The following is a 14,348-nucleotide window of genomic DNA, read 5'->3' on the forward strand; positions in this document are numbered from 1 at the left end:
TTAAAAAAATAAAATAAAATAAAGCCTCTCGCAAGCGCGGAAGCGCGTGTGAAGAGGCTAGTATTAAATAAAAATAATTCAACTCAGTGTACTAATTTCACAAATGAATAAAATTGTTGTATGTGCGAAGAAGTTAGTTTGTAAATAAAATCATTCAACTTAGTGTAGTAATTTTACAAATATGTGTAAATATAATTTTACTAAAGGAAAATTTTGATGGGTGTCGAGGGAGAAAAACGTAGTTATAATACGGGAATAACACTATTTTGTTATCTCCGACCAATAATATTATATTATATAAAAGTATTATCATGCATGTTATAGAATTATTGATCGAGAATAGCAAAATAATGCTATTTCTGTATAGTGGAAGTCTTTCACGAGAGCATGAATTGGGTGTAATGAAAAACGAAGTGCCATTGTGGTTAAGGCTTAAAGGTGCCATCCATAGTTGGGGCCTATCCAGGACCACTTCGTGATTCAGACAAAAAAAAAGAAAAAAAAAAGTGCCATTTTGGCCCAAATACTGACGTACCACCAAATGCCTGCACTGGCATATTCACCTGATGAATTGTACCAACTCCTGCACATTTGGTCTGCGTTTTTAAAGACACTCCCACTAAACACTTGAGGGGAGTAGCAGAAGCAGCAGCCACAACGTTCCCCAAATTCAAAAAAAATCCACTGAACTATGATAATGTTGTTCTCTACTCTCTTCCACACTAAACTCAGCCGATGCTTCTCTTCTTCTTCTTCGTCGGCTTCTTCTTCTTATCGTAACAGTCTTCCAGAACTCCCACCTATTCAAACTTTACTCAAATGCGGCTTCACTCCCACACTCAAATCCATCGTCCAATTCCTTCTCTTCCTTTCTCAAACCCGCAGGTTCAACACAGTCATCCATTTCTTCTCTCAAATGGACTCCAACCAAGTCAAAGGCAACTCCCAGACTCGCTCAATTCTCACATGGGCTCTCCTAAAATTGTACAAATATGAAGAAGCGGAGCATTTCATGAGGACCCAGATGACCGAAACTTCAAAATTTCAGAGTAATCGCATTTGGGACTCTCTAATTCAAGGCCTATGTATAAACCGGAAAGACCCGGAGAAGGCTTTATTGGTATTACGGGATTGCTTGATCAACTATGGTATTTTTCCTTCATCTTTCACTTTTTTCTCATTAATTCATAGATTTAGCTATCAAGGAGATATGAGCAAGGCAATTGAGGTTCTGGAGTTGATGACTGATGATAAAGTTAAGTACCCCTTTGATAATTTTGTTTGTAGTTCAGTAATTTCTGGGTTTTGTAAGATTGGGAAGCCAGAAATTGCTGTTAAATTTTTCGAGAATGCTGTAAATTCGGGAGCTTTACAGCCTAATATTGTGACTTATACAGCACTTGTGGGTGCTCTTTGTAAATTGGGAAGAGTAAATGAAGTTTGTGATTTGGTTTGTAGGATAGAGAAGGAAGAATTGGCGTTTGATGTTGTTTTCTATAGTAGTTGGATTTGTGGTTATATTTCCGAAGGTGCTCTAAAGGAGGTATTTCAGAAGAATAGACAGATGGTGGATAAGGGCATAAGATCAGATACAATTAGCTATACTATAATGATAGATGGGTTTTCCAAGCTAGGAGATGTCGAAAAGGCACTTGGTTTTCTGATAAAGATGAGGAAAGGTGGATTAGAACCCAATTTGATTACATATACTGCCATCATGTTGGGATTTTGCAAGAAAGGAAAATTGGAGGAGGCATTTGCTATTTTCAAGATGGTTGAAGATTTGGGAATTGAAGTTGATGAATTTATGTATGCAACTTTAATTAACGGGTCTTGCATGAGCGGGGATCTTGATGGTGCTTTTCATCTCCTACATAACATGGAAAAGAGGGGGATAAATCCGAGCATTGTCACATACAATACTGTAATTAATGGATTATGCAAATTCGGGAGGACATCGGAGGCTGATAAGATCTCAAAGGGAATACTTGGAGATACAATTACATATAGTGCATTGCTACATGGCTATATTGAGGAAGAAAATATCACAGGGATTATGGAAACAAAGAGGAGATTGGAGGAAGCTGGAGTCTGCATGGATGTTGTTATGTGTAACATAGTTATTAAATCACTGTTCATGGTGGGGGCATTTGAGGATGCTTATATGCTGTACAAGGGAATGCCAGAAAAGGACTTGGTTGCTGATTCCATTACATATTGTACAATGATTGATGGGTACTGTAAAGTAGGTAGAATGGATGAGGCACTGGAGATATTTGACGAGTTCAGAAGGACACCAGTTTCCTCAGTTGCATGTTATAATTGTATTATCAGTTGGCTCTGTAAGCAGGGAATGGTAGATATGGCCACCGAGGTATTTATTGAACTCAATGGGAAAGATTTAGGTTTGGATTTAGGTATCTACAAAATTCTGTTGAAGGCAATTCTTGAAGAAAAAAGTGCAACTGGAGTTTTATGTCTGGTTCAAAGAACAGAGAATTTGAGGACAGAAGTGTATGATGTTATAAGCAATGATGCTATCAGTTTCTTGTGCAAGAGAGGTTTTCCTGAGTCTGCATGTGAAGTGTTTTTGGTGATGAGGAGGAAAGGGTCAGTTGCCACAAGCAAAACTTACTATTCAATTTTAAAAGGTCTAATTTGTGATGGGAAAGAGTGGCTAACTCAGTCTTTTTTGAACATCTTTGTGAAAGAATATGGCCTAGTTGAACCTAAGGTAAGTAAGATTCTAGCTTACTACATATGTCTGAAGGGTGTCGATGATGCTCTCCGGTTTCTAAACAAAATGAAGGACAAGCCTGCAATGGCCACTTTGCCTGTTTCTCTTTTCAAGACACTTATAAAGAATGGTAGAGTTTTGGATGCATATAAACTTGTCATGGTGGCTGAAGATGGCCTACCCATTCTGGATGTGTGTGACTATTCGCTTATTGTTGATGGCCTTTGTAAAGTAGGATATATCAGTGAGGCCTTAGATCTATGTTGTTTTGCTAAAAATAAAGGGGTTACCCTTAATATCATCTGCTATAATTCAGTTTTAAATGGATTGTGCCGCCAAGGCCACCTTGTAGAAGCGTTTCGGCTATTTGATTCGTTGGAGAAAATTAATTTGGTTCCCTCGGAAATCACATATGCTACATTGATTGATGCTTTAAGTAGAGAGGGCTTTCTTCTGGATGCCAAGCAGTTATTTGAGAGGATGGTCCTCAAAGGCTTGAAACCAAATACACATATATATAACTCAATTATTGATGGTTATTGCAAAACTGGACATATGGAGGATGCCTTGAAGCTTCTTTATGAATTTGACTTAAAAACCCTCAGGCCTGATGAATTCACTGTTAGTATTATAATCAATGGGTTTTGTCTAAAGGGTGATATGGAAGGTGCTCTTGAATTCTTTATTGAGCTCAAGAGTAAAGGTACATCACCTGATTTTTTGGGTTTCTTATATTTGATAAGAGGTTTATGTGCCAAGGGAAGGATGGAAGAAGCCAGAACCATCTTGAGGGAAATGCTTCAGTCACAATCTGTTGTGGAGCTAATAAATAGAGTTGATGTGGAGGTTGAAACAGATTCATTGGAAGGTTTGCTCGTTTCATTATGTGAGCAAGGCAGTGTCCAAGAATCACTTACTCTCCTCAACGAAATTGGGTCCATATTTTTTCCTGTTCGGAGTTCACCTAATGCCTGCAATCAATCTCATAAACTACACAAGCCTTATGACAGGGAGGCATATGGTACAGTTGCTTCAACGTCTGTAACCTCTACCGATGCAGATTTGGATATCCAATTTTCTGGTATGAGGGATGTAAAGAATGTGGCAGAAAATTACGATGATAAAGGGAGAAGGTCTAAATTTGATGACTTTGACTATTGCTATAAGCAAATTGCTACACTCTGTTCAAGAGGGGAAATACAAGAAGCTAGTCAATTAGCAAAGGAAGTAGTTTCCAATTTTGGCAGGGCAAATTAGTAGAACTCAGAACGCTGGCCACCTAAGTGATGTAGGTGCTTCCTTCCCTGTCAATGAGGGACCAGGCATCATGCATGCAGATGCAGGTATATTTTTTGGTTCTTTGAAAGTTTTCCTATCCTTTCAATTTAGATAATTGTTTATCACTTGGGTGGTATGTATGTGTGCTATGTTTATTTATCTCTTTGTGTTATGCCATTCAATTTGCAAGTTTTGGAAAGGCATTATATGTATTGTTTTGCAGCAATCCTTCTGTGAATATACCCAATCCATAATATGAATGAAATTATATTAGTCTACCGCTTTTTTTATGAGGTAACTGAAGCTTTCTTTTTAACTTGCTTGCTTAGGTTTTTTTTATCAGTCTCGCACCAAATTTTTGAACATATTGATAGAAAGTTATAAAAACTTAACAACATGGTTCTTGATTTAATCTTTGGTTTGAAACTGTTATGATTTGCTCTCTCTCTCTCTCGCATGATTGTTCATGTACCATTTAAAGGTTCTTGTGATTTGAAGCCATCTTAAATTTCATATTATCAATTCGCAGAATAACCTTAAAGGTCTAAAGGAAAAGATAATTAAATTTGACTATTGTGATCAGCCATCTGGTAAGTTAGCACCCATAAATATGTTTCAGGTGTCTATGTAGTGTTTCCTGGTAACTATGCCTTCCTTTAAGCTGTGCAAATTCACACATTCTGGCTTCAGCTGCAAAGTTTTAGTCAGAAGAAAAATGCACAAAAACCAGAAAGTTCTCAATTAGTTGCCGAAAATAGAAAACAATGAAATTTAGGACAATACTACAGTTCGAACCTACCCCTCCTCCTTTGTACCCAACCCAAAAAAAATGATTATCAGTTTGTTGGCAGGCAATAGTTTTTCATGATTTTTTTTTTTTAACCTCTCTGGACAATTATGCCATAAGTATAAATTTTGGCTTGCAACAGAATACTGTCAAACACAAAGAGTTCAGCTGGTGGAAGTTGAAGCATGAAAATTGGAAGCAATGTTAATGGTGGTTTTCCGCCATTTAAATTTTTTCATTTTTCTGGCGTAATGAAGATGAAAAGGTAACCCTCTATATTGTTTCAATTCTTTATTTGTTTATTTACGTCTTTTGTCCTCTCAATTGGAGTTTATTGCTTAGCTACAGAAGCCTGCTGCACAATGTGGCTTTCAACCATGATATCGCTGCTGTTGAAGGATATATTGGAAAATTTGGATGGATGTTTGTTCCTCAGGTAATTTACCAGCTCATGATGCATGTGGATTTATGTTCAACTTTCACTTTCTATCTTTTCCACTGTGAATAATTTCGGGGCTTTTGCAAGTAAAATGCATTCCCAAAAGAAGAAAAAGAAGGAGGTGTGTGGATGACATCTTGAACGAAACAAGTACTGCACCATGTGTCTAAGCAAAAAGTGTGAAAGACCATGAAGTCCACATTGTTTAAAGATCTACTTGGCATCACTTGCTTTGACAAAAGCTCGCAAAATCAAACACATCTCTCGGGTGAGCAAGCTTAATTGCAGAGTCTAAATAGATTATTGCATATGATAACACCCTTTTTCTTCTCTCGGTGCTAGAGTCCTCGTAATTTTACATTGCTGAAGAATGAGTGTTTGAATCATATTGTCTGTAAGAAGGGCTTTGGTAGATATAGATTGAGCTAACAATTTTTCTCTCTCCCTTTAATCTCAGACGACGAACTTAGTGCAACCGGGTGACACTAGTTGGATTTAGTATTCTCCAAACTTTGAAATCCTGTGTTACTTAACAACTGATGTCTAGTGAAACCTATTGTCAATCTTGCATCTCTCAATGGTATATCTTTATGCTGTCAAGCAGCCTTATTAAAAGGGTAGTTCTAGAATCATGCCAATTGTCAGTCAGGTTCCTTGGATGCACATGATGATTTGTTTCATTACTTCAAATTACTTTGCTGCCAACTTGATCTGGATGGTTTGGGCTTGATTAATCTACCACATTTCATTCGAAAAAATATCAGCGAATTCCTTGCTGTAAATGTAGAACTGGGGAGTAATTTCAGCATCCTTTGGCAAAGGATGCAAACTGTAGAGCTGCTGGATGGAATATTCAGTTTCTTCTCTGAGTACGCGCATCTGCAGACAATGGAATATACCTTGTACTTCTTGGTTATGATGTTGGGGGTTATGTGGTTTCAGCTGTTGTACTTTGCAATTCGTTTTCATTAGAGTTTCTGTATCAGTGTTTCTGTCATGTTCAAGTGTTTCCATAATGCTCTTTATTTATTGAGGCCAGTTTGGTGGGTTTAGTTTGTGCAAGGTATGGCCCCTGCCTGCTTCTGTGTTGTGCTTTTCTGCTTGTTTTGGAACACACGCACATATGAAGTCTGCTTGTATGAGTTTCGTACTGTTGACATCTGTTTCATTCGAATGGCGTCCTATTTTTCTCCAAAACATGCCGCAAGAGCTAAACCCTAAACTCCAAGCCTTAAATAAGTTGTATAAAAGTCATTTCTACACTCATAAGATCAACCACCAGAACTTTGTCTGCTGCCGTTTGAACGACAGTGATTTTGCATGCAGGTTTTATCCATTGCCGCTGGAATGATCCCAAAATCAAGAGCTAAAAATCCTTAACAGTTGCTACACTTTTTTAGTCAAAACCCTAGATATAAATCCTAAACCCTGAACAGGTTCTACGCTCTTAAAGTCGACAACCTGTCAGTGGAACTGAGCAAAAATTGACTTGCTGTTCCAAACGGCATTGAATTGAATCGTTCACACCTCAGACTTGAAGCTTTGTGTGAACACTCTTGAGTACTGCTATAGTGAGCTGCATGTGAAGCATAACCCAGCAAAGTTGGCCAATTTTTGAGGCATATCAAAAAGAGTACCAACGCTATTCCATCATTTTGCCCCAACGCAAACACTTGCCCAACCTTCCATTGATCCAGATAGAGTAAAGTAACCACAGACAACTCAAATACACCCCGTCAAATTTCGGCAACTGATTAACAAGTAATATCAGAGGCATGCTCCATGATAAGAGTATGCTCCATGAACTCTTCCAGTCAAGTAATTTCTCAGTCTTATTGACCACAAATTTCCAATTTTGTGCCCATGAGATTTACCAACTGATTCACTGTATGAAGGTTTTTGTATTAACTTGTGATAATGAATAAGAAAATACCCAGTGTAAAAAATATTGAGATTAATATCGTTTGGTTTAAAATTAGATAACCAAAATTAGAATTGTAGCTAAGTTAAGTTTGGTCGAAGATTTATTTTTATTTTTTTTATAATTTAAAAACCGAAAAAAACCAAACCATTCAAATTAATTTGCTTTGGCGAGTTGAATGAGTTAGACAATTGCTGGCCCACCTCTAAACAAAAGGAAAGAAAAATATAATTAGGGAAAACACTTGTCTATTTGTGATGATAAGATTGGGAATTGCCATATAAGTATACATTTGTTCAAAAGAAAATTTTAAATCAAATCCTAATTCAATATAATGAAGATGTTTTACTCAAAGCTGCAATCCTTTTGAATCTTTTAACTTTCTCTTTTTTATCAAGTGACCTTTGAATATTATACAACTCTTGTATATGGTCATAATTGTTTCAATCAGGTAGAATTTCTGCCCAATTATGAAAATAATCTAAATACGTTATTGACAGAAGTTTTATCTAAAAAAATTTCATATTCAGGATATAAAAGTGGAGTTGTGACTGGTGTGGCGGTGGTGACTGGTAGCACTGTGCGTGGATTCGGGGGTTTGTTTCGCAATCAAGATGGTGAGTTTCTTTGCGGTTTTGCTTGTGATGGACCGGCTAGACTTGATATTCTAGGAACTGAACTCGCGGCGATACAGGAAGGGTTGTTGATGTCTTTTATGGAGAGGTTACCGAAATTTTCATATGGCTTCTAATTCTCAAGAGGATATGACACTTGTTACCGGTTCTGGCGAATGTTGGAGTAATCTAGGCAATCTAGTTGAGGATGTGAGGAATCTATTGGTGTATTTACAAGTATGAGAAGTGTTTTATCAGCCTCGCAATGGGAATACAGTAGCGCACCTTTTGGCTCAATTTGGCTTACAACAATGGCGATTGTTTTGGGCTGGGTTGGCTCCAAATTGGTTATGGCCTACGCTTGTGGCGAATAGAGAAGAAATTTAGTCTTTTGCGGGAGGTGCATGGTACTCTTTTTCCTTGACCATATTTTCCTCCATTGAGGGTTTTCATGGCAAGGTTTTAATGAGGCCACCCTAGGTGCACCTCCTTTTTCCATTTTTTTGGGTGTCCTTTTGTATGTGATATTGACTGTTATTGAAAGTAATGAAGATTTTTCCTTTGATTAAAAAAAAAAATGGAGTCGTCAATCACACATCTAAATCCACAGCAGAAGAAAATATTTCTGTATATGGGCTAGCAAAATGTTGGAAGACTTGTTTGACTCGCGACGATTATGCACCATGCAGAACTTGTCTTCATAGTGCAACCCTTGAACTTTACAAGCGTTGTTCGGTCAATAAAGGAACTGTAATTTGGATGGCATACTGCCTCTTAAAATATTCAGATTCAAACTTCTTTGGTAAAATTGACACAGATAACGGGATTTATGATACGAATCGCAATTTTTTTGATAATCCACCATTGATTCAAAATAAAGTTGATGAGTTATTCAATGCATTAATTGCTAATATTGTTCTTGGACCGTCATATGCTCATGGAGCTCGAAAAGTGATTAACAAGACTAAGATCTTGAATATGCTGGAATGCACTCAAGACCTTTCTGACGCAGATTGTAAAAAGTGTCTTCACACTACAAGAAGAGAACTTCTAATTCATAGTTATGAAAAAATGGGTAGACGTGCAATTTATGGAAGTTGTTACATCAGATTTAAAATTTACGCCTATTATGCCTAAACTCATTCAAGATGGGAATGAATGCCTCTCATCCATGTTGAAATACTAATTATTATAATAAAAAATAGTTTCCATTATTGCTCCCATGTTTGAGTTGTGTAATAATGGGAATCATGTTATATATCATGTAATAGGCTAAACCGCTAAAATACCTCCTAAACTTGTAAGCATGTATAGCACTTTAAGGGCAAATTGGTAATTTTACACCTCAAAATAACTAAAAATTTGAAGAAAAAAACAGTTAGTGTTCAATTTGAGTCTTATTGGACCGGGTCATAACGGGTTGACACAATATTAACATGATCATTAACGAGTCGGGTAGTGTTCATTCATGAAATATGATACTGAACCGTTATCTTTGTAAAATATACTTTTAGTTATTTTTTCTTTCTGAAAAATCTTTTAACATATATACGTTCTTTCTTTTGTATCTTAGGTTTTTAGTAATTTTCTGGACATTTGCTATGTGATGTGTTTGACATAAATTTTTTATGATAAGATGTTTTCTTTGTGTTATGCTTGATATTATTTGGTAGTATTTTAGATTTTGAACTAAAATTATATATATATAAAGTATTCCACTAGTATATCACACATAATGTAATGAATGAGTACCGCGCGTTATCCATCGTTCACCAAAGAAAACCACAAATGAACAACTCGTTTACCTGTTCCTTCTTTTTGCTAACGAATATTAACATTTAGAAAATCAAATAGTCAATTAATAAACTAATTTGTTGGAAATAAGAGTTTGACAATCTGTTCAAAAAAGAATAAGCAAATCTATAAGATTAAGACACATGGGAGGCAAGAGGGAAGAAGAAGAAGAAGAAATTAGTGCTTTATATTCCTAAAATGGTCCTTATCTGGTCTGGAGGATGCCTTGCCAGTGACTTAGGATCTGAGTAGCCATTCTTGGGATCCATAATCGCCTGGTATGTAAGATCATATGCTTCGGCCAACGATCTAGCCACTTGGATACACGCTTCAGAACGCAACTTTGGAACCTGCATCTGCTCAAATTCAGGCAGGGAACTCTCACTTCCCAAAACAAGCCCAAAGAAAGTCTTCAAACACTCAGAGAGAGAGGCTGGAGAAGTGTCCTCTATCTCTACCAATGGGGTATTGCCAGTCTCCTTGTTGAGAGAGTTGCGGAAGTAAGGAATTTTCTGTGACAAGCCGCATCTTCTAAGGATGGCATCAACTTCATTTTCTACAAGTGCTTGCATGTGTCTATCTATCATCATCCCGAGGTTCTTCACGTATTCCGCTGCAACCTCATGCCCAGACAATGGTTGTTGGATGGCACACAAGCAATTGATGAGGAAAATCTTAGAGGATGTTCCACTAGACTGCACCAATCCATTAAAAAGGCATTAGTACGAAAGCAATGAAGAAGACTATGCATGAGAATTACAAGATCAAAGTTATTAATCATTAAATACAGGGGCCTTAAAAAAAAATTGATACAGTTTAGTTCCTAAACTCAATTAGCAGTACTTCTAGAGTCCACTTCTTCCCCATACTACTAGTGAAAGGGAAAACGTAAAGACTACCATTAAATTTATTTTCAAAAATCACACCAATTTCCCTTGTCATAGCTGGTTTTTGATACGCTTATATTTCCAGACATAGGGTTCTAGTACTGAGAACTTGTTTTTCTGCATACCAAATCCTGTGGAAAGTCATAATAATACCTGTAGAATCAGACTTACAAACTCTAGTTTTCTTTTTCCTCTTTTGATAAGTTTTTTAAGAATAGTAAGGCAGGATGATAAGCTCAAACATTTTAGTTTTAATAAGCCTTAAACTCAGTTACACAACTACAGAATAAGGGAACTGGCCAGAATATTAAAGTGGGTCACAAAATCTTTGAAACTAGCTTGACATTTGACATTTGTCATAATTTGGCACCAGGAATAATTCTATGCGCTAGAGTTGATGAGAATTACAACAAAATGAAACAGCAAGCCACGAGAATTACAACAAAATGCAACAGATAGACCCGATATCCTCTGATTGAGTGAAGATACTTTGAAATCAGACGCTTGGAAATAAATGAGAAAAGAAAACCTGAGATGACGGGGCAGAACTGCTGTTGGACAATAGTGCGTCAACTGGTGATTTACTAAATTGACCTAAGTCAGAACTCAACCTACTTCTTCTTGAAGAGTGGCCAGCCCCCTTGGACTTATGTGCCTCAGCTGCTTGCTCACATATCTGCAATGGTTGAAGTAATGGAATCTATTCAACATTTAAATAAACTGAAGACTATCTCTGTTCTCAAACTGAAGTTAAATGTTATTTTTTATATGGAATGCATCAACACAGTTTTAAGTCCCATTAAATCTCTAACATGAATTCTGGAAGAGGTACAATGAAATAATGTCCTCAGTATGATGTTTCCAGATATGACTTCACAGTCTGACTCTGCAACAAGTTTAACTTAAATTGCTACTAATATAGAGAGCATCTGGTTGTGGGATTATATGGACTCACAACAATAGGAGCAACAGCACTCAAAGTGAAGTTCTTTGTAGTTTGTCCTTAATTAATGGGAATATGACGTAGTGTTGAAACTTCAATCATGCTTAAAAACTAATTTCAATGTTGTTTTGACCATCATGAAACTAGAAGCAAGCTTACAAAGCATGCCATTTACATAACCAAATGCCCAGCACAACACACCTTAATAATTGGATCGAGTAAAGCAGATATAACTGGACCAAACGCAGGATTTTTTCCTAAAGTAGGAAGCATCATGCTGTTATGCGTCTCCACTATTTCAAGCAGCAGAGAGACTCCTTCCCTTACTGCTGGTGGAGGGGCAAGATCAACAGCAACAAGGGGAGGATACCTCAAAAGCTTTTCCCCTCGGGTTTTCAGAATGTCAAAGAACGTTTTCTGAGCAGCATCCTTCAGTGTCCACAATGTATCAGATAAAGCTGTTTCTCTCCCAAGAAAATCTGATATCTGCAAGTAAACACAGCCATAGATCAGGGGAAAGAAAAAAGAAAAGCAAATAACATGTGGGACAATTTGTTCCATTGATGAATAAGGAAAGGCATCACTTACAGTGTGGCTGTAGAACTCCAGGGTATTACTTAGTTTGTATGAAATTATGAGACTCGATTGAGACTGCAAAACTTGTTCAACTCTTACTTTAAATGGCCGGCAAACTCCTTCGAAAATTCTATCCATAACAAATGTCAAATCAGATTCTGTCTTTCGAGAATCACTTTCAGGGCTCATGGAGAATTGGTTTGTGGCTGGACCAGTATCTACCGCCGCATCTGGATCCAGTAATAGAAAGACAAGTTCCCGTTCAGATGCCAAGGCCTGCAAAGGGAGCAAGAAATTACGATTGCCAGATGATGAATTATACTTCACAAATGGAAGTGGAATGCAACCAATAGGCCTTTGTTTTCACACCTGATGTAACCAACCTAGCATGTCCCCAACGTATCGTAAGGGATCATGAGCATGAACTTCAATGGGTCGAGGCATTCCACCAGGTCCTCCACGTGTAAGAGCACTGATGAACCGCCTAAACAATGCATTATGCCTCATATTTGCTACCTAGAAATTTGTCAGAAAATCAATAAACAAGGTAGTAGAAAGTGAAACAGGTGAAATGGTTAGCATAGAGAATCACCTCTTCTGCACAATACTTGAAAAGGACAGGCCTTTCCTTGAGGCAACGAACTGCTGTTTTCAAAAGATCACTAACTTCAGGATTATCAGAGTCGCCAAGTCTTCTACATTCTGCCTGAACCCACCTAGAAGACGGGGTCAATTAAAGACCCAATATATCATAATTTATTTATCCTAGTAGAATACTAGTGCCAAAAAATTGAAACAACCACTATACATAGTGGTAATGATCTCTTGCCAGATCAAAGCATATTATATTGTCAGTCTGTAAATCTGGGTCACACATATAAACAAGAATTCACCTAATAAATGGTAAATGTTGACACTTTGCCAACAATGACTTGTCAAGCTGTTTGACAAGAAAAAATTTCCTTATACATATGCAAATTGAGGAAGATGGTAGAAGAGAAAAACCTGCAGAGGCGCTCGTAGGCTCCTTCTTGGTAGACAGCCATAATATCCATGAGCTCGAGACCTGCACGCTGCAAGTGAATGGTAAATTGGGTTGTTAGTATACTATCACCTTTTAAGTTTCCTTGATTCAGAAAAAATTCAGATGAGAGAGAGAGAGAGTAGAGAGTACCTGGTGATGTGTTCTCAAGAGCAATTTACAGTTGGCATGAATTTCTTGAACATGAGAAAGCGCCTTGAAGAAGTTCTCATTCAGTTCTTCATCCCTCAATGCACTTATCTACAAAAACTCACATAAACAAACAAATAAAATTGATGTAAATCTCAACACAGATCAATTATCCACAAATATCGCTTGATGGGTACCTCTTGATTCGAGAGCTGGTAATCCCGGAGGAAGCAAGACACGATCTGCTGCCTCTGGGTGGTCACGTTGAGCTCCTGCTTCAGCCTTTCGGTGGTGGCGATAATGTCACCGGTGGTAGCAGTGCAGCTGCTGAGAGCCACGGCGATCTTGTCGCAGCTACTGGCCAGGGCACCGACCTCGTCCTCCACGCGATCCAAGGCCTCTTGGGCCGCCTGGGAGGCCTCCAGGAACTCGAGGTTGATGGAGAGGCCTCGCTTCTCGATGGTGGATCGGAGATTGCGCCGCGATTGAGGGGTATTTTCGGAATAGAAAGAAGAGAGGGTGTTGAGTGAGGCGAGCACATCGGGAGTGTCTGTGCGACATTCCAGTACCTTCTTCAGCTTCCGGGACAGTCCCGGCGCCAGCGTCGTCGTCCCCATTTCTGATTTTCTCAGTTCTTGTCTGTCGTAGGTAATGAGATGGCGGGAGATTGGCTAGAGATTGGGAGCTGGAAGTTGGGAAAGGCCTCTAATTTATCACAGATTTGATCAAAGCTGAATTTTACCCAATTGATAAAATAAATAATAAAAAATTGAAGAAAAATAATAATTAATTAGGGAAATTCAAATAATTCCTCTCAATACTCAATTTATGATGGCATTTTGGTTTCTAGTGTCATGTTATGTATTACACTAATTCGATCCACAATTATACAACATGATTATTAATCCTCAAATTGAATTAAATTTTCTCAAAGAAAATGATAGGATTTTTACGATGTTTATCGTAAGATGACATTTCATACGATTTTACTCAACACAAATACGATTGTTTTATGTCATCATTGAATCATGTAACGATGCCGTGTTTAAAATTGTCACCCCTACTCTCCATTCTCCCCATTGCTCATTATACACATTCCAAGAGAAAATGACCATTAACAACAATAGATGCTCTCATAAGCTCTTACGTTGACCCAAACAAAGTTAATCTTGACAAATCAAGACTCAAATCGTCCTTTGGC

At 37.7% G+C, this 14,348-nt stretch overlaps 2 protein-coding genes across 4 annotated transcripts; one reads left to right on the forward strand and one right to left on the reverse strand.

Annotated features, from left to right (window-relative positions):
* Positions 1 to 571: 571 nt before the first annotated feature.
* On the forward strand, positions 572 to 6,293 carry LOC110758474 (Pentatricopeptide repeat (PPR) superfamily protein). 3 transcript variants are annotated; one of them, XM_021960344.2, is made up of 5 exons: positions 572 to 4,080; positions 4,945 to 5,067; positions 5,145 to 5,238; positions 5,329 to 5,509; positions 5,699 to 6,293. In XM_021960344.2, exon 1 carries the CDS (start codon positions 692 to 694, stop codon positions 3,992 to 3,994), a length of 3,303 nt encoding a protein of 1,100 aa, XP_021816036.1. In that variant the 5' UTR covers positions 572 to 691; the 3' UTR covers positions 3,995 to 4,080; positions 4,945 to 5,067; positions 5,145 to 5,238; positions 5,329 to 5,509; positions 5,699 to 6,293. The 3 variants fall into 3 exon arrangements, with proteins under 3 accessions (XP_021816036.1, XP_021816038.1, XP_021816037.1); XM_021960346.2 differs by having other exon boundaries at positions 6,029 to 6,293; XM_021960345.2 differs by having other exon boundaries at positions 5,151 to 5,238.
* A 3,314-nt stretch (positions 6,294 to 9,607) lies between these two features.
* Positions 9,608 to 13,989, reverse strand: LOC110758371 (oligomeric golgi complex subunit). The gene is made up of 9 exons (XM_021960218.2): positions 13,345 to 13,989; positions 13,151 to 13,258; positions 12,982 to 13,049; positions 12,569 to 12,692; positions 12,346 to 12,492; positions 11,989 to 12,252; positions 11,602 to 11,886; positions 10,987 to 11,133; positions 9,608 to 10,265 (listed from the first exon to the last, which is right to left on the reverse strand). The coding sequence occupies exons 1-9, from the start codon at positions 13,762 to 13,764 to the stop codon at positions 9,756 to 9,758; spliced, it is 2,073 nt and encodes a 690-aa protein (XP_021815910.1). The 5' UTR covers positions 13,765 to 13,989; the 3' UTR covers positions 9,608 to 9,755.
* Positions 13,990 to 14,348: the final 359 nt, after the last annotated feature.

The sequence above is a fragment of the Prunus avium genome, chromosome 1, assembly GCF_965620075.1.
Source record: "Prunus avium chromosome 1, drPruAviu1.hap1.1, whole genome shotgun sequence".
NCBI lineage: Eukaryota > Viridiplantae > Streptophyta > Magnoliopsida > Rosales > Rosaceae > Prunus > Prunus avium.

Excerpts from the sequence above, each read along its gene's own strand:
- LOC110758474 (XM_021960344.2), top strand. The coding sequence starts at position 692 with ATGATAATGTTGTTCTCTACTCTCTTCCACACTAAACTCAGCCGATGC.
- LOC110758371 (XM_021960218.2), bottom strand. The coding sequence starts at position 13,764 with ATGGGGACGACGACGCTGGCGCCGGGACTGTCCCGGAAGCTGAAGAAG. Across the intron at positions 13,259-13,344 it reads ACCAGCTCTCGAATCAAGAG|ATAAGTGCATTGAGGGATGA; the intron begins GTACCCATCAAG and ends GAGTTTTTGTAG. Across the intron at positions 11,134-11,601 it reads TACTCGATCCAATTATTAAG|ATATGTGAGCAAGCAGCTGA; the intron begins GTGTGTTGTGCT and ends CAACCATTGCAG.